Below are 20275 nucleotides of genomic sequence, written 5' to 3'. Positions count from 1 at the left end.
TTCCCAGACTAGTGCCCTTCAGCTTCCATCCACCCCCATCAGTATGAGTGAGGGAAACACTTCGAAAGCATCCTGCTAGGAAAGGTTGCATTCAGTTATGATGCAACTTGCATGCTGTTGAATAGTAGCAGCTGAGGTAAACTGGGATAGGGAACATCTGAGTACCCGATTCCAAATTCTAACTGTTGCTGAGTCCAATGTAGATACTGAATTCACAAAAACCACCCACAGGGAGGTTTTCCTCACAATCAATCTTGCATTCAGTCATCCTCTGACCAAATGAATGTGAGTCACAGCATATCATGAGGTACTGTGAGACAATCATCTCAGGCACCAGAGACAGCTTCCTGGAGGCTTCTCCCGAATTTCCCAGCTCTCTTCTGTTAATAGACAGAGCTGTGTATATTCCACACAACCTGTCCTGGCCCAGCAAGATGAGCCTGCCGCCTCAGATGTGCTAGACTGAAGATGATATCTCACTGAAAATGTTGATTGCCAGCTTAGTCGGTCTTTGCATGGGAGATTGGGTGCAGTAAAATATTTCAGGGCCACAGCTGACCTGGTGCAGAAGACATTTACTTATACTGTATCTATAAGAAGATGTTGACTGAAATCCAATAGTAAATTGCAACTCGAGTAGGCTCATTAATTCAGTGGGGATTTGGTGAGTCAGCTTCTCATAAGTTCAGTTGATTCAAAGGCCAGTTGATTCACTACTGGAACTCAGCCCTTCAATGTCTGAGAGTTTCCCCCAGTCATAAAAAAGCATTAGCCAGAGTTGGTTATTGACTGCCTAATCATACAGTTCCCACCTTCATTGTACTTACCTTGGGGTAATAGTAATGACATATTTCTCCCAAGTCCTTGCCTGTAACTACTCCAAGCCGGATGGCCAGTCTTTGGCAGAGCAGACCCAGGACTGTGGCCCAGAGCAGGACCCAGAGCAGCTGTGTGGGGAACAAGGACACATGACCATGTTGTCTTTCTGTAACAATGCAGCAGCAAACCAAAAACATCTCCACAGCTTTAGCCTTGACATAAATTGAGGGAGTCACAGGGAGGAGGGACTACACAGCATGGCTAGCCATCTGCACAGGCTGGATAGAAAGAATGGGGCCAAACTTCTCCGAACTAAAAGGAGAGGAAAGTGCAACGTGGACAGCAGCAATGAGGGGAATCTCCCACCTTCACCCTGATTTGTTATGGGCTCTGGTGATTCTTTAATGTCCTTACAAAGCAAGGCTGTAAACAATGAGGGCAAGCCCTCACATGAGGCAGAGTGAACCACTCACCTCAGCCAGTACAGGCTGAAGAGCAAAAAGCAGACAGGGCTGCATGTGACTCAGCTGCTTGCTCTTTGACAGGAATGTTCACCGCCCTCCCCTCCAACCTGGTTGATGCCTGGAAAAGGGTGCGCAGACTGATACCACCTCTGCCCTCTTGGTAGTACCCTGACCCAATTCTTGTCCATGGTGAGAATTGCACATTTTTAAGTCTTTGGGAAAGGCCCCATTTCCAAATGCAAATGGCTGTGATTTGGGTGGTGATGGTTGTACACCTACACTGTGCCATCTGTTTCAGGGAAGTGGTAGGCCTTAAATGTTAAATGGGAGACATGTAGGAGGATTTTACTTCTGCACACAGGAACCTTTTTAACAATAGCACAAAGCAGACAGTGGCATTTGCGCTGTCACATCAACAAGTGAAAAGAAGAAGAAAAACAGGGAGCAGGAGAGAAAGACAGACTCTGGAGTACTAATTCTGATCTGGCCACTAAAAGGCCATGCAAAAAGAATGCAGGCCTTTATGCACAGTAACATACACACGCTCAATCTGAGTAGCATAAAGGAAAGCAAACTAAGTTGGATAAGAAAGTGGGGGTGGGTGGGAAGGAAGGTTCTAGAATGCAAGTCCTAATTAGCAATTTATCATGCAGTTCACTCTGCAGTTGTGCAAAATAGCTGGCCCCAGCACTGCAAGGAGACTTGGTGACTCAGTGGTTGGAGTGTTCTGGAGAGGTCTTGAGGTTTATAGGGGAGGGTTCAGCTATCATTCTCCTTTACTTTTGGTGCCAGCTGAGTCCTCCTAGATATTACTTTCTGCTCCCCCTTTCTCCTTTCGAATTGCCATATGTCTTTTTAAAATTAAAGTGTATTGAGTCTATACCATCCCATAACAATTAAAGCTCTCTCTGGGTGTTCTACAATTCAATTATACAGGCTACACATTCCCTCACCCCCCGCTGGGTACTGACTTCAGGATGAAAGGCTGATTTAACCTTGAGCTGGCTGCCAGAATCAGCTGGAATTGCATGCAGGCCATGAGCAGGGTTTTGAGGCACAGTGCCAGTGTTGAATATGAAGGATCCATGGGCGAGGGTCCTCCACCATATGGGCAGTCAGTGGCTACTTGCTCCATCTGAGGATTGCCCAAATACCCCTGATCTGGCCCATTTTCACTAATCAGACAGGGCACATACTGGAGGATCTTCTAACATAATCCATGCTGAAATAAGGCTCATCCCTCCAGCCCAGTCAGTTGCTGTTTGCAGAAGGAAGGAGGCACCATCTTGTCCTTTGCCTCTGGTAGTAAAGTGTCTTGTGCTGGCCCTGTGTTAGCAGTGGTGTTCGGAATTGCTTCTGGACCCCAGCAGACAGAGAGGGGATGGATGTTCACCTACGGGTCATTTGTATGTTGTGCAAGCCTGCCTTACAGCCGTAACCTGCTCTCCCTTATGTACTCACCTGAAAGCCAGCGATTGCTCCACACTGTAGGTCTGACTCAATGTTTCCTGGGTCCAGGTAGGCAATGCTCATGAGGAAGCCAGGACCAGTGAAAGCCCAGAGCTTCCTAAAACTGAAACCGTACTGGTGAGAGAAAATGCCACACTTAGCTCATAAAATCACTGTTGTTCTGACTTCCTTTGTACAGTACTCCACAGAAAGTACATGCCAGTACTGCATTCCGGTGGGCTCTAGATACTTCTTGCACAGTTACTTTGTCACAGTGGGAAAGGAAGTGTCACTCCAGGGCATAACCCCTTGTCCCTTCCCCTTTAGAGTCCTTGAGCAATAATAGAACACCCTATTGGTACCACTCATTCCTTTCCAGCAGCACTTTATCTTGTTCTCACTCAATGGAAAGCGAGCAGCCTGGTTGCAGGCAGGCAGAAAGGATCAATCTCTCCCCAGGTTAAGAACCCCAGGAATGTCCTTCTTAAGAACTCTAGCAGGTGAGCAGATGGCATAACAGCCACTGGGGAAGTTCCTTTCTACTGGGTGGCCCCCAAATGGAACACACGCCCTTCAGTATTGTGGTTGGTTTCCATTACACCAGCTTCTTAGAAGGGTATAGATACATGTCTGTTCAAACTTGCTTATGGGGTTTTGCTGGAAATGCTGGAAAAGAGCTTTTTAAAAACACCCCAAATGCTTCTGTTACTGTGCCTGATACCGGCCTGATACACTAGGGTTGCACCTGTTTAGACTGGCTGGACCGTCGCTTCATGGAATTTCCCCAGATACATCTGCTTAGCTACAGCAAGTACATATATAGTTGCAATGCAGCTGTTTCTTTGTCTGAGGGCCTGAAAAGACTATATGGTATAAGTTCCTATCCTAATCAGGTTGTTGTTTGAATACTGCTTGCTAATTAGTACACATAAGATATATTCTTTGCATAAAGAGAAAGTATAAAACACTTTATGACTGCACCACGAGCGAGTGCGCTTCCTCATTTCCTCCCTGGCATTCTATATATATGCCCGGTGCATGTGTTTTTACCGGTTGAAAGAAACTTTAAGCCTCATCTGTGCTACTGCCTCCTCCTTTCATTAGGGAAACAGATGCCCAGTGTCCACTGTTACACAAGCAGTTTGGTCTGTTCTGTTGCACATTTAACTGTGTATGTATCTGATTTAAATGATTTTTATGGCTACATTTTATTTTATTTTATTTTCCTTTATAAAGACTGCAAGATTCTTGAGTGAAACTTTGCTGTGGAAAGGTGGGAAATCAATCAATCAATCATGAAACTTTCCATAAGGAATGATGTGGGACTCCAGAGAATAAGATTATACTGTTCACAGAGGTCTATGTAACATAGAATGAAAAATTCAAGTAACAAAATTAGGTCAATTCCCCGCTGTGCCTCCCTGACAGGGGTTGCACTGGATGATCCATCATGTCCCTCTCAGGTCTGCAATTCTATGATGATGATATAACTGGAGCAGATATAGCTGTATTTTCATTTCAATTTATGTTATTTTATTATTTATAACATGTTCATATTTTGCCATTGCTCCAGGGTTTTTCTCCTCCTGACTTTGTCCTCACAACATCCCTGTTAGGTAGGTCACACAGAGAAAGTGATTGCCCAAAGTCATCCACTAAATATAAAATATAAAATATAAATATAATGGCTCTGTGATTATTACATTCTCCCAAGTCCCAGTCCAGGTCTCTAACTATGACACTACAGTACTTTATTTCAACATAAAAAGCCATTGGTTGTTGTGGGTTTTTCGGGCTCTTTGGCCGTGTTCTGAAGGTTGTTCAGAACATGGCCAAAGAGCCTGAAAAACCCACAACAACCATTAGATCCCAGCCATGAAAACCTTCGCGAATATATAAAAAGCCATTGTTTACAGAGTCAGACCATGGCCCTGCTGTTCTAGAGGAGTTCTTTGGCCTGTGGCCCTGCAGATGTTTTGGATCAATTCTTTTAACCCCATCTAGCAGGACCAATGGTCAGGAATGTTGTAAGGTATAGTTTAAAACATCTGAAGAACCCCAGCTTGGAGAAGATGGGTTACTCAGGTCTGCAGCAGCTCTTCAGAGCTTTTCAGCCAAGGGTTTTCCTCAGTCCTCTCTCAACATGCCGCAAATTAAACCCTAGAACTTGGCCTCCAGCAGCAAGCTCCCTTCTTCTTAACCTTACAAGCAAAACCAGTTTTTTCCCTTTTTATATTGAGATTCTCACAACAGGTGCTTTCATACTGCGTAGCTGTTAAAGGGACCTTATCTAACTGGCCTAGTCTAGAGATCCACAATGGATTTCCCTGTTCATCCCAAGGCCTGCTCAAGAGTCCTGCTCTAGGGAAAGGAGCCATGTATTAACCTCCTAGTTGAAGACTTACTCCCGCAACATCTGGAATGGCAATCTTTTCATCCAGGTAGGTTTGATCTCTGTCCTCCTCATGATGATTTGGTTCTGGTGATTCAATGGCACCATATTTAGCTTTTCGTCTGATTTCACTGCCTATGAAGAGTCAAAGGAAAGGAGAGGCACTTAGCAGTAATGCATGAAAGGAAGACACAATTGTTAAGAGAATCTAACTTAGCGATTGAATTGATACATCATTATTGTTGTTTTAACATAACAACAACAACAACAACCGCTGTTAATATCTATTATTAAATTTAGCCCCTCTATTCCACCAAAAAGGTATATATCATCATCCCTTCCAATGGCTACCCATGTCAAGTTCTTCCTGGAAATCCAGGGACCCTTTTACCTTACAACATGCAACGATTATATTGTAAATTTTCTCAACTATGCTAATAACAACCAATCATATGACGTGGGATGGAGACAGGGAAAGGGCTACAGTGGATTGGAACAATGGACTATCTAGCCCAGCAACTTGTTTCCCAAAAGGTCAGATCAGATGCTGACAGAAAACCTCACAATTCCCACCTAGCAAAAAAAAAAAAAAAAAAAAGGAAGAAAAAAAAGCAACATTTCCAGGCTCTGATTCCCACTATGATTAAAACCCACGGGCAAACCTGTTCTCCATGAATATGTCTTCTTGCATCACAAACTAAGTGTTCCTACACTGGAAGAGGAAAAGACTTCAACAATAAGCACACCTTTTTTTGGCAGCATATCCATGCCATATGTGCATCACACAGCTTTTGCCTGCAGCTGAAGGAATGGTAATTTGACCAGGACAAATATCCATAGGAGCTAATATCTGAGAACCATGAGTTTTCCAAACCACTTTCTGTGCTGCACCATCATTTCAGCACAAGCCCACCTTGACTCCATAGCCTGCACTGCAGCTGTTTCATGGGACTGCTCCTGCACAAGTGCAGTGGGGCTGCCAGGTGACAGTGACCACTCAGGAGCTCCTACTTGCATGGTATCTGCCACCCTGTTTCCCTGAAAATAAGCCCTAGTATGATTTTTCAGGATGCTCATAATATGAGCCCTACCCCCAAAATAAGCCCCAGTTAAGATCAACCCCTCCCTCCACCATTGTGCAGCAGCTAGAATATGACATAACTGGAAAATAAAACATCCCCTGAAAATAAGTCCTAATGCATTTTTGGAGCAAAAATTAATATAAGACCCTGTCTTATTTTCAGGGAAACATGGTACCTGCATGGTACACTTCCATCCCCTGAAGCTCTGGCACAGAACAGTTTATTTTGGTAAGAGGAGTCAAGGCACAGAGTGATGGTCATCCTTGGACCAGGTTGCCCTGCAGAATTTTTCAGCTAACGGTTGCTGGTTCTGTGCAAGAAGAGAAATAAAGGATGCTTCCTGGACGTATAGCTCCCACCGATGTGAATCAAAAGACCATGCAGCTTTTCTTTCATTCTTTCTTTAACAGATTTTCTGTGATGTTCTCACAGACACACAGGAAAGGATGGGAAAATAAGGGAGGCTGCAACACAGTATTTGACCCACTCAATGAAATTCCACAAACAAAGCAGGACAATTGCACGATAAAAGCATTCTTTCAAAGCACCCAGATAATTGCTTTAAGCGGACTGGAAGAAACCTCACCAGAGCATAACTAATAAGATCAGAGAAACACTTTACAGACACAGAGAGAACAGTGGTTTTAAAAAACACAATGCTATAATTAAATAAATACTTTACAAAATATCAGCACCTTGTCACAATCTTACCCATGCTATGTGCTTTTCCTGCTCAAGTTGTTCTCACCAAACTCTTGCCTTGCCCCAATACTGACACTGTATTAATTACAGAAAGCTGGTTTCATATGCAAACATCACGTTTTCCAATGTGATGCACAGTCTGGAAAAACCAGTCTGGTGACTCCAGCTTCTCTTGTGAGGCAACATTTTAATAGGATATGTACTAATTGCAAGCTCTAAAATGGAAAGTATTCCTGCTATTACAGGATTTGCACCTGTCTTGTGGTGGATCCATGCTCAAAATCTATTCAGTGATTTTGGGACCAGGCTTACCTGACCTCAAAGAACAGTAAAATTATTACCTCAGATGATACATGCTAGAAGGCAGGGGTGGCAGCTGCTTTCCTCTTCCTCCAAGATGCCCCAGTTATTCCCCCTGGCCATGGCCATATGGCAGAAAAACCTGTCCTGGGCCCTTTAAACTAGCCAGTTGCCCTATACTGGATGAAAGTGACCCAACATTGCATGGTCTCTCAAGCCAGCTTCTCTGGATGGAGTGGGCCAGAGATGCCATCTCTGATAGTCAGACACCTCATTCCATGCTCGCTATTAGAAAGTTCTTTTGCCATTTCTGAGCCAAGAAAAAGATCCAGCCATGCCAGTTACAAATACAGAAAATACAATGGGCAAAATAACAAAGCTAATTAGCCTAAGCTATGTATTTACTTAAACAAAGGGACCTTGAAACAAACAGTAGTCAAGTTGCCAGCATGTACACAAAGTACAGCTGTTCAATAGACTAAAGGGATGCACTGCGAAGTGCCCAGGAGGTGCTGGTCTCTCCTACTCACCATACTTTTAAGCTTAGTAACCGTGATGGAATCCACCCACCAATAGTAATCTCAGTTAGGCCACAACTCTCTTGAGCCCTGACAAAGACATGTGTTCTCATTGGAAAAAACAACAGCTGAAACTACTGACTGATTAAGAACCAGACATAATGATCTCGATTACCAAAAAAAAACCTAGTGTATTTTCATGTATGTCCTGCTGAATGAAGGTGTTAATGGTGCAGACCACGGTTGCCTGGAAGCTGGAAGATCTCCAAGGAGAGGGCTTCTTCCTCACTCCCCTGGACCCTCCCCTTCCCATGGCACATTGTAGTATAGAGACTGACCCGAATCACCCTATTGGTAAGAGAGGGGTTTCCACCACCCTGAGAGTCAGGATGAGATTCCTGACCCTCAGTTGACCTGGGGACTGGGGTGTTGGTGGCGCAGACATGGATGATGCCTTGGAGGCCAAACCTGTAGCCATGGAGGACTGGGGATTTCAGAAGTAGAGCAGAGAAGGCAAAGAAGATTGCTGGGTGAACACCATCAACTGGGATTTGTTCAAGGCCCAGGAGATGTTGCCATTGCCAGATCATCCCACAGTCAGCTGGTAGACCATCTGATGTGGGGATCCAAGCATAGAGCCTTGTGGCGCAGTGGTTAAAACGCTGTACTGCAGCTAAAACTGTGCTCACGACCTGGGGTTCAAATCCCAGGTAGCTGGCTCAAGGTTGACTCAGCCTTCCATCCTTCCGAGGTCGGTAAAATGAGTACCCAGCTTGCTGGGGGGGGGCAATGTGTAGCCTGTATAAGTAAAAAATTGTAAACCACCCGGAGAGTGCTTGTAGCGCTATGGGGCGGTATATAAGTCCAATAAATAAATAAATAAATAAATGAATAAATAAATAAATAAATAAATAAATAGGACAGTGGGATGAGTGCTTCGTGCTGCTGGAGGAAGCTGCCTGGGTCTGCCAAGATAAGGTGAGGAGGCCCAAAAACCAGTGATGTTGATGGAGGAAGCAGCAGGGGCAAGCCACCCTGCCTCAAGGACCTCCTGATCAGCACAGCTGATGCCAGTGTACGGGCCCTCCTCCAATTCCCCCCCACACACTCTGCTCCCTGTTACTTTGGTGAGCCCAGCCAGGTGCACATGGATTTTGGCCATGCCTCCAAGAAAGAATACTGCACCTAAGGGACAGCTGCCGCTAGTAGGGACTATAGAGGTGAAGCTGGGGAAGGTGCTCAGGCAACACTACTCGAGGGACACCTGAGTGCCTGCATGCAGCATCCTTATTGGGGCACATTGCGCCTTGCTCACCTATGAAGGATTCTGGAACTGGTAGAGGAGGCAGGGCTCTGCTCCTCCCAGTAAAGGACTCTTGTGGACTCATTCTGTTGACTTGGACTGTATGGGAGTGCAATCAACTCCCTGGACTCCTATAAAGTATTTAAGTTTTGTTGTTGAGCCATGTTGGCTCATTCTGAGTTGTGTTGCTCAAATAAAGGAGCTTGTTTCTGCAAACACTTCCTGCATCATGATGGTTGAGTGTGTGCTGGAGTTGCTCACAGATAAGAACTGCTGGATCCTCAGAACTGGCCCCTTGAGGGTCTAGGAGACTGATTTCTCAAAGGAAGGCAGGGAGGGAGGCTGCTCTCCCTTTGAGCCCACAGGTATACTACAGGATCAAAGTAGCTGGAGGCTAGATATCCCCATATGATGTGCAGCTGTAAGGAAATACTCCTGGGGAGAAGAAACCTCCCCAGGAATGCTGATCTCTGTCAAGGAGATGAGCAGGTCAAATCCTCCATCTCTGTTACTCTCCCAACTACACCAACTGAATGCAGCTGAGTTTTGAGTAAGATTCTAGCAACTCAGATATATGTTACCTTTTAGGCAGAGACTGGGAGTTTTTTTGGGACGGTTTTTCTTTAAGCTTTACGACTTGTCTGCTCTATATTCTGACCCTTCTGCTGATTTTACTCCTCTCTGCATGACTTTTGGACTCCTTGAGTACAGTTCTTGGATTCTCCCTGTTTATTTTCTGTTATGACTGGTCTCGCTTGTCTCTGGATTGCTCTTGGATTTTGCTTTTGCATTTCCTGCACTCATTTGTTTCTCCAACTGTCAAGCAAGACTCTGTTGCTAGGCTCTGATTTATTTCAATTTTGAAATCCCTTCTCTGGTTCTGCCTAATCTATTCATGCTTCAGCCTGTTGTTATGTGCCATCAAGTTGCCTCGGTGACCCCATGAATAAGTGATCTCCAAAATGTCCAGTCGTCAACTGGCCTGCTCAGCCATTATAAACTGAATCCTCTGGCTTCCTTTAGGGGGTCCATCTCATATTTGGTATACTCCTTTTCCTGCTAGTTTCAACCATTCTTAGCATTATTGTCTTTTCCAGTGAATCTTGCCTTCTAACGATGTGCCCAATGTAGGCACAATGTAGTCTCAGTTTCATCATTTTTGGCCTCCAGAAATAGTTCAGGCTTGATTTGCTCTAGGACCCACTTGTTCGTCTTTCTGGCAGTCCAGGATATCCACATCATATTTCAAACAAATCAGTTTTTTCCCTGCCATATTTCTTTACTGTCTGGCTTTCACACCCTTATATAGTGATTGGGAATACAATATGGTGGATGATCTTGGTCTTGATCTCCAGAGACACATCCTTACACTTTATGATATTTTCTAATTCCTTCACTGCTGCCCTTCCAAGTCTCCTGATTTCTTGGCAGCACTCTCCATTTGGACTGAAGATTGAACCAAGTTATATAAACCTTTAACAATTAAGATTAAACCAAGGTATGCACAACCTCTAACAACTCCAATTTCTTCATAGTCAATACCAATGTTCTGTAGTTCTTTTGTAGTCATGATTTGTGTCTTCTTAATGTTCAACTTCAATCCTGCTTTGGCACTTTATTTTTTCACTTTCCCTAAAAGCTGTTCTAAGTCATTGTTGCTTTCTGCTAGTAAGATGGTGTGATCTGCATATCTGAAATTAAATAATATTTCTTTCACCAATTTTCACTCTTCCTTCATTTCAGTCTAATCCAGTTTTCTGTATGATATGTTCAGTGTACAGATTGAACAGGTAAGGGGATAAAATGCACCTTTGTCTGACTCCTTTGCCTATAGGAAACCATCGTGTCTCTCTATATTCTGTCCTAACAGTAGCTTCTTGCCAACAATACAAGTTACACAAAAGGACAATTAAGTACTTTAGCCTACCAAGACCTAATACTTGGGATCAGCCCACCTTGGGAACAGGACACACATGGACAGAGATCTGGAGATGGAAATGAGATCTTCATAGACCTGTACAAAGAACTCTGGAACAGACTCATGCAGTCTGCACCACTGGCTGGTTGCAACTCAGAATATCCAGAACATGAATTTGTTGCAGGTCTAACTTGTAAAAAACTAAGGGAAAATGACTTGGTTTTACATGGCTATTAATGGAAATATTCAGCCTTTGTCCAAATACCAGTCAATTAGTGAGAAAATCATTTTGCAGAAACATTTAATTAGTAATGAATCAGAGACTAACAAGCCTGAGAAATTTATAATTAGATTACCATAATAAAGCTAAGGCATTCTTTCTGACCTTAAGTTACAGAGAAAAGTACAAGTGTCAATGTGTATCTGATAGCAATACTCTAAGAGAAGTAGCAATAATTTATTCTCTGTTTAAACCTAATAAGCAACAGTCCCCACCCATCACAGTGTCCAAACTGTTAATTTACATTAATGAGAATGGTAGATTACCTCTGGAATGGAAATGAAATAAATTGTTCTCCACTGACAAAAATTGATTTACCATTTACAAAGAAATATATACAGAATAATAAATGTTATTAAAATGTTTTCAGAATAGTAAAAGCCCCAAGTTTCAGGGTTTTGCTTCATTCATCTGGAAATCTGGGGTGTCACTACACAGTGGGGAAAATGTGAAGTGATTTGCTGTGAATTTGCACCAGGAAAGTTGGGTTTCCCTTGCTGAATTTGCTTTAGCTAACCAGACAGGAAAGTGCAGAGAGAGAAGAGGAAATTGGCAATGAACACTTGTTTGCAGCTTGTTGAGGTAGCTTTACTGTGGCCATCTAGATTTACAGGAGGCATAGCTATAATACAGCTACCATTGTTGTTGTTTAGTCATTTAGTCGTGTCCAACCCTTCGTGACCCCATGGACCAGAGCACGCCAGGCCCTCCTGTCTTCCACTGCCTCCCGGACTTGGGTCAAATTTGCGTTGGTAGCTTCGATGACACTGTCCAATCATCTCATCCTCTGTCATCCCCTTCTCCTCTTGCCTTCACACTTTCCCAACATCATGGTTTTTTCCAGGGAGTCTTCTCTCCTCATGAGATGGCCATCAGTTACCATAACAAGCTGCAAACAAGGGCTACCATTTCCTCCTCTTTCACTCCTGTCTGGTTGTTGTAAGCCAGTGTTTCCCAACAATTTTCAAATTTCAGCCTCCTTTTATAATAGCAAAGTAACCTGTGACCACCGCCACATTTGCACAGAAAGGCAGTTTAGTGGGGTAAAAAAATTATATATTTTCAGAATATAATTCTGACCTAATATATAAATATTAATATAATAATACATAATAATTGGAGGGTATAAATCTGCCTCTACCAGGTAAAACTGAGAAGAAGAAAAATATCAGTACACTTTGTATTTAATTTACTTTTTTGGGTGTGGAAACAACCTTGCTTTCATGTCTCCTGACTCCAAAACAGCTCCCTCAGTGAAGAACCCCTTCCCTCAAGCCCAAATAAAGACCTCCCCCATGGCCCTCATGGCCCCCTCCCTGGTTCTCCTGCATCTTTTTGCTCCTCTTGCCCCTTTATGACTTGGGCAGGGACTCTCTCTCTCTCTCTCTCTCTCTCTCTCTCTCTCTCTCTCTGTGTGTGTGTGTCTTCTAGATGTCCTAGCACATCAGTACATACTGGCATCAAGCCTTTAAAAATATGGCTAAGAGATAAGGAGTGCTCAGTTGAGGGTAACTGACATACACACAAGTTGCTTTTTGCTTACTATCTCCTCACCCTGAAGCAGGAAGCTGGGAAAGCCAGCTTCTGGTCAGCCACTCAGCTGATTCACATTGACTTGTATGTTGTGTAGTCAATGGAAAATTATGCAGATCAGACCATCCCAGGCCCTGAGCATTTTCTGTATTATTTGTCAGTGTAGTCGCCCTGTTAGTTTATTCTGAATCTGGCAAGGCAGATTTCTATGACATTATGGATTTAAATTCACTGTTTTAAGTTAATCAATAGCAATTGTAAAATTCCAGTTTTTCCCTTTCATAGGCAAATGTCTACTAAAATGATTTTGACCAGCAGGAATGTGTGACACTAAAATGTATTTTTAAAATCTACTTCATGGTACTTTGGTTAATAAAAGTAAGAAGATTCCTGGCATCTTTGAGGAAGCCAAGACATTAATCTCACTTTCATTATGTATTCTTTTTGCCCCACTGCCTATGCCACTATTTTTCTCTGGATAATTTTTTGTTTGCTTGTTTGTTCAGTGTCTTACTGTGTTTGACCACAGTGTCCATCATTTAACTAGGTATGCTAGCTGAGGATGATGGTAGTTGTTTCCCAACATATTTGAGGGGCAAAAGGTAGAGGAAGGCTGATCTAAACTATTTCATAGACAAATCATCTGCTTTGGTGCTATCCTTTGGGAGATGTCTCAGGGTAGGGAGTCCAACACTTCTGGAAGACACCAGGTTGGCATAAAAAAAAACAGATTTCATTTTGTAATGCTAAAGCTAAGAAAAGCTAAGAAAAGCTAAGAAAAAGGTGACTGAGAATCAGAAAGCCAACCTGAGGAACAGTGCCAAAAGAGATCTCTGTACAGTATTTAAATTGCAGAAGACACGGATTTAAGTAGAAGGAGGCATACCTGAATCTTCTGATCCCATTTAGATGTTCTTTATATCAAAAGTTGTCTTCAGTTCAGAGGTGAAACTGCACAGCCACACAAATCATTAAGAAATGAACTAAAGGAACTTCTGTGCATGGCCTGAGGTACAGAATAATGGAGCAACCAGGGGAGGGTGAATCTGAAAAGTGAGCTCAGCAATTTCTGTCCCAGATTTCACAAGGAGTTAAAAGAAGGAAGTGCTCCTAATGTAACCGAAGAATTACACCATAATTCTGATCTCACTGCACAATCGTCTGTACATATGTGTTGACCTGTCAAGGAAGAAGAGGCATTTTGAGCTTCACTTTTGCTTTTAGTGCAGCTAGGTAACTCTTGGGAACTTTGGTACAGAATAGCAAGAGCTCCACAGGAACTGATTGTATTTGGATCCCAATGACTTAAAGATGATACTGCCTCATAAGTTATGTGCATTCATTAGTTTAGGATTATTTCGGACCATCCTTTCAGTTACAGTTTCTGGAACAGTTGGCAGAAGAATAAAGTCCCAAATACAGTATTAAAATAGAAAGGTGTAGCAATGCAGTCATAAAACAGAAAAGAGAAAAGAGGCAGCAAGATCTTAATAAGAATAAAACATTCAGGAGGGATGGAGTTAATGCAGAATGCAACTACTAGAATTCTGGTGGCTTTAGGATTCCATTTTACATGGGTTCTGAAGGAACTGCTTTGGTTCTCCATTTCCTGCTGAGCCTCACTTAACCTGCTCACCAGCCCTGTATCTTTGTCCCATTTCTCATTCCACAGAAGCTCAAACAACCACCTTTGAGGAGCAGGAACAACCCAATTCAATACAAATGATAACAATGTGCCTGACTTGACAATTGAAGCCAGTCATTCTCAACCTTATACGTAATCTTAGAACTGTATTGCTGGGAGAAATCCTATGGATCGTCGAGTCCAGCCTGTATCAAGGAGGCACAGTGGGAAATCAGACTCCTAATTTATGGCTCTGTAGCCAGATGCCTAAACCACAGAGTTATCTAGCAGTTTTTGTGTGTGTGTTTGTTTGGCCACAACCATAAACACAATATAAAAGAAATAGAGGCCAAGTCAGGATTATATAAATCTCATAACAAACCTTATAAGGTGGTGTGTGAAGAATTGCTTCCAGTCTGTGGATCCCTTCAAATGTGCTGGTGCCCCCAGGGGGCCATATGGCTCCCGTTGAGAATGACTGATTAAAATTGACCTTCCATTCCAAGCTTTCTTGTTTGATTGCTATAATTTAGGGTGACAGCAGGGAGACAAGGGGGGGATTGTTCTTGCTATTATCAAACTGTAATTTTGTTACACATTTTTAGTTATACAATACATTACAGATTTTCCATCATTCAAGTGGAAACCCTATTAAAGTTTAACCAGACTGAGGTAGTCTTTCATGTCTGAGGAGGGCTTAGGCCTGATGACAAAGCAGTACGCAAATTTGCAAAGTACAGGACATAAGAATATTTCCTGATGTGACAATCTCACACAGACAATACTTGAGGGATTCCTTTTTATCTCTAAAGTATAGTACTGCCACTCTAAGCAATCTTTTCCTAATTACTGCAGATTACTTAGGGATCTGCCTTCTGCTCCACTCCTACTCTAAGGGAAGAGTGAACAGACTTTATGCTTGGAAGTTCTACTTGAACCCTGGGTTCTGTCATCTGGAGCCAGGAGCAAAGTGGTAGCTCAGAAAGGTGGACATAGAACTGAAAAACAAAGTTTAGAAGTTTGGTTTTGAGAACAGAGATGGGGTTCACTCACAGAGTCTTTCACATACACACTTCTGTCCCCCCCACTCCACCAGTTTGCTTAATTTCATCAGCCTAAATTATATATATAATTTAGAGCCACAGAAGCTATTAAACAAATCAGAGGATAAATTTTGATTTATTGATATGTTTCTGGAAGGTTATATATAAAGGCTTAAATATAAAGGCTGGAGTATATTCTTAGCCTCATATCTCAGATAATCTTTTTATTCTGGCTGAGGGATTTCAAGGTTGTAGGTTCCAAAAAATAACTTTCCCAAGTTCTGTGACAAAAATGATGTTCTATGTAAATTTTGAAACTCTGGGAGGATTTCACCTATTTTAACATCTCCATGAGCTACTGGAAAATGGTAAAGGCTTATCTTCCCATGTATGGGGCAGCAATGGGAATAAATTACTCGCTGAAAATCCTGCCAAAGAGCCCGAACAAGAAAAGGTGACAACCCTAATTCACTGTCAAGAAAAAATCAGAAAGGCCAGAAAAGAAACAGGATGTGGTATCACTCAAGGTCCTTGGCAGGAACAACAACCTCCAACATCAAAACAAAGTGCTACATCAACAGCTTTCGGAAATAAAATCTCAACTCTAGTTCCTTTTCTTATTTACTGTTTCCCACCACTGCGATGAATAAAATACAAGATTCTCAACATCTTTGAGGAAACGAAGAAATAGTCTCACTTTCATTCTTTTTTATGTCTTGCTTTCTGTGCCATTACTTTTCTTTGGGGCTGAAGTTTTCTTTTTAAAAAAATACCTCATAACATCTACTTCTTATTGTTTCTGGTCCTACTTAGACATGGCCTGTCATGTTCTGATAACATTCAAGTTGCATAGCACCTTTGAGACTAACCTGTCTGTCACGACACGAGCTTTTGCCACAAGCACAAGCCATAATAAATCAGCTCTAAATGTATCCCCTGCCGCTTTGCTATTGTGGTGCAAGAGCTGGATAACACAGCTCCTCTTGCAGAAAATGCCATATCTTGGCCAATATTATTGCAATGGGGTAGACACAGCTGTGACAGATTTTGTTCATGAGTACAGAGTGTGTAGTCTACATATTAGTTCCAAATGTCACAGAGAAGGACACACCTTGGAATTTGCATGAGGTGATGGATTCCGCCATGACAAGGCAATTCCTGAAGATTTAGAATTATGTCTCTTTAAGACTGTTAATAAAACAGCAACGTACGCAACCCACAAAATCTTGGTCATTAATAACAATATGTATTGTTCCAGCCATTATGGAATTATGGAGTAAATAACAGAAAAACATTATTCAAAAATTATTAAAACTACAATATAGATAACATTTATAGTAATAGCAATGCAATCAGTGAAACTTCCTCCAATTTATAAGGATATAAAGTGAATTTATTTATTTATTTATTTATTTATTTATTTATTTATTTATTTATTTATTTATTTATATACCACCCCATTAATGTATATTGTATTATATCTTTAAATCTTACCAAATAAACCATCATACTTTGCCCTCACTTTTGGAGCAGCTACACCAAATCTGCTTCTACATATCTCTTCTATCATCATTCAGCCCCTGATGAGAACAATAGTTCATAATATAGAGTTAAAAATAAAAAATGAAATATCTTCCACCTCTTCTTGGTATTTTTTCACCCTTTAAGGTGTTTTTCCTTCAGTCTGGGAATCAATGGTTTAGATCAGCCGTTTTGTTGTTGTTGTTGTTGTTGTTGTTGTTGTTGTTGTTGTTGTTGTTGTTGTTGTTGTTGTTGTTGTTGTTGTTGTTGTTGTTTTGGCCAAATAGGAAGGGGGGCACAGATTGGAAACCATTCTTCACACATCACCTTATCCAAAAACCCAAGTATCTGTTAAATATCGGTGCAGCATGTATGCTGTCCCTAATATTGCTGTTTTTTGTAGCTCTGATGGTGTGATTTCTGAGATCTGCAACTGGTTATAGTACTGCGTGAAGTATCTTCATATTGTTCCCAATGCCCCAATGACTATGGGGGCCACTGAACTGTGTTTCTTCCAGAGGTGAGATGTTTTGATTGTCAGGTCTCTGTACTTTGCTAGTTTTTCTAATTCTTTTTATTAGTAGTAGTAGTATCATCATCCTCATCCTAATCCAAATTGTATTATGGAAGTGTATTAAGAAAAAATGGCAGTCAAGTTTGAATGTAAACTCATGGAACATTTTTACAAGTCCTAAAAAAGAGAGAGATAATGCATTTCTGAATTGTCCTAAGATTTCACTGAGAACATATGGTACATATTTTTAAGAAATGAGCAAGTCTGATCAAAAGGATACTTTATAAGACCACTGGTCATACTGGCTGGTGGACTCTGGGATTTGTAGTCTAAAACACTGACTTTTCCAAGGTCAGGAGAAATGTAATGGCAAATGAAGCCTCAACAGATGAGCCAATGATTTTTTTATGTTTTAAAAAATTCCTGGTCAACAATAGGGTAGAACTGGATAGGTACTTTGCCGACTTTTCTTTTTGGTATGCTACGAACAATCGTTCAGACAGCAATGCAGCTGTTTACAAAGCAACCATTGTACAAAGTCAGATGAAGAGTTTCTGAGAAAACACAGGGAGGCAGAACACTAGAAATGTATCTTGTGACACTGTGTAGCAACGCAGCACACAGGGTTGATTTCTTTCTGCTTGATTTCATTCTTTCATGAAATTTGCCTGGTTGACAATATCTTGAATCATTTCTCCACCAGGCTTATTTGGAGTATTAAGGAAACAGCAAAAAATGGAAAACATTTGAACGGGTTTGTGCAAGAGCTCTGGGTCTGACTAGATAAGATTTGTTTTTAGGATGATGATTTTCATTCATAATAAAGGACTGTCTGAATAAGTCTGACAAATTAAATGAGGGTGCTTTACTTCAATGCAACTCCAGTGTTTCATTTAGATCAGCCCTCAAGCTGGTCTACATCGTTGTATTCCCATTGCTCCCACCGGCTTTTAGGTGGGGATGACTTACATGTGTCTCCCACCACAGTTGTAGCCCTACCCTTTTCAGACTAGAACTTAGCCCTATTCAGGCATTAAACAGGGCTGTAAATAGGGCAACGCTACTGGGACTTTGCCCCAGGGCAATAAAATATATAGTTTGCCACAGTCTATGGGGGAATCTATTGGTAAGTGTTGGGAAAATACTGCAACACCTTGCTGCTCTGCTCATCGCACCCCCTTCTTTTTTTGGGAAAGCATACATTTCCTTTTTTGAAGGGAGCACCACATTATCCTCCTCCATTTTGAGGAAAGAGCATGTGCCCATGCCTTAGGGCAGACTGGGTGGGAAAGACTGTCATTTGCCCCAGGTGTCAAAATTGCTAGTTACAGCTCTGATGCTAAGCCTGAAAGCAAGGAGAATTAAATGTGCTATGCGGGATGGAAATACACCTCTTCGCTTACTTGGAGGTAAAGCATTTCTTCACATATTCCACTTTGACCTTCTCATAGGTTCATCTTTGTGATCAGTTGTCCTGATAAGACAGAGCTTCCAAGTACAAAAGTACCATGAGCGCAAATTCAGCTGAATTTTTGAATTAAATACGCAAAGGTCTCACTGAGGTCTTGGATGGCAATGGGACACAGAAGGCTGGGACTTGTATGCATCTCCACCATTTAGCCCTATGCTGCTGTAACTCCTGAACAGAACTTGTGTGTACAAACACACACACACACACACACACACACACACACACACACACACACACACACACACACACACACACACACACACAGAAGGGGAGGTCAGACTAGGATAGGTTCCAACTCCTGACCAAGTTACTGTAATGGCTAAATCTATTTATTCTCTGTGGGGAATTCCCTCCCACCCACCCCCCGGAAATAAAAAGCTGATTTTACAAGACAAGTCTGTGGAATTTTACAGAAGTGGGAATTCTCCATATTTCCCCATGCTTTGAGATAAAGATTGCATTAGTCACTCCAGACAGTTCAAATTACGTACTAGTACACTGCTATGCAGAGCTGCTTCCTTGTTTGAAAGCAAACTTTTTTTGTTGCAGGAATTAGGCTGGCTTTCCCCAACATGGTGCCCTCCAGATGTGTTAGAAGAAAGGATGGGAATTGCAGTACAATATATCTGGATGTACTAGTTTGGGGCATGCAACACTAGGCAAGATTAAAATTGCCTTGTTTTTGCTTATTTTCTCCGTAAAACATGATGTCCTGTGATAGTATTTTAACAATAGATGATTGTGGGAAACTTCTGCTGAAAGGCTGTAGCTGCATTCCTGTCCTCTGAAGATGCCGGCCAGAGACTGGCCAAATGTTAGGAATAACATGGCCAAAGAGCCCGAAAAACCCACAACAACCATCAGATCCCAGCCATGAAAGCCTTCGAGAATACATTCTTGAGAACTTCTTGCTACTGATACTATGATTATTATAGTGCTGCATGTTATCTTTTGGTTTATTTGTCTTTGATGTTTTATAATTTCAGATTCTATTGAAATTCTAATTGCTTTAAAATTTGTAAACTACTTTGTATGTATCATACAGAAAAGTGTGGTATAAGCACAGTTTGGAAGTAACATGTTACAACTATCAGCATTACCTGCAAGGGTATGTGTGAGGAGGACATAGGATGAGAGCATAACAATGGTCCTTTAAAAAGGTGATGATGACTGATAGTGTTGTTACCTATTTATGTAGCTAGCAATGATTGTTCCTTACCACAGGATGGGGCTGAAAAGTTATGAAGGATTTTTAAAAGAAAATTTAGGTCACTTTCTTCTTCTTCTTTCTTCTTCTTCTTCTTCTTCTTGGCAAGATTTTTTTTCAATAAAAGGAATTAAA

At 41.8% G+C, this 20275-nt stretch overlaps 1 protein-coding gene across 5 annotated transcripts in view; it reads right to left on the bottom strand.

The window, feature by feature from the left end:
* Window positions 1-20242, bottom strand: part of SLC11A1 (solute carrier family 11 member 1) — a 42932-nt gene extending 22690 nt beyond the window's left edge. For 2 of the 5 annotated variants that reach the window (XM_072985281.2, XM_078382159.1), the window contains exons 1-7: window positions 20153-20242; window positions 14767-14906; window positions 13647-13939; window positions 10539-10720; window positions 5138-5259; window positions 2745-2867; window positions 828-947 (exon numbers count right to left, since the gene is read on the bottom strand). In XM_072985281.2, the coding sequence (XP_072841382.2) occupies window positions 828-947; window positions 2745-2867; window positions 5138-5259; window positions 10539-10599 (426 nt within the window). In that variant the 5' untranslated portion in view covers window positions 10600-10720; window positions 13647-13939; window positions 14767-14906; window positions 20153-20242. Of the gene's footprint in view, window positions 1-827; window positions 948-2744; window positions 2868-5137; window positions 5260-6917; window positions 8030-10538; window positions 10721-13646; window positions 13940-14766; window positions 14907-20152 lie in introns of those variants that run through there. The other 3 variants (XM_072985279.2, XM_072985282.2, XM_020792078.3) reach the window with 3 other exon arrangements.
* Between the last annotated feature and the right edge of the window lie 33 nt (window positions 20243-20275).

Source organism: Pogona vitticeps, chromosome 1 (genome assembly GCF_051106095.1).
Source record: "Pogona vitticeps strain Pit_001003342236 chromosome 1, PviZW2.1, whole genome shotgun sequence".
NCBI classification, from domain to species: domain Eukaryota; kingdom Metazoa; phylum Chordata; class Lepidosauria; order Squamata; family Agamidae; genus Pogona; species Pogona vitticeps.
This window is presented reverse-complemented; position numbering and strand designations above follow the sequence as displayed.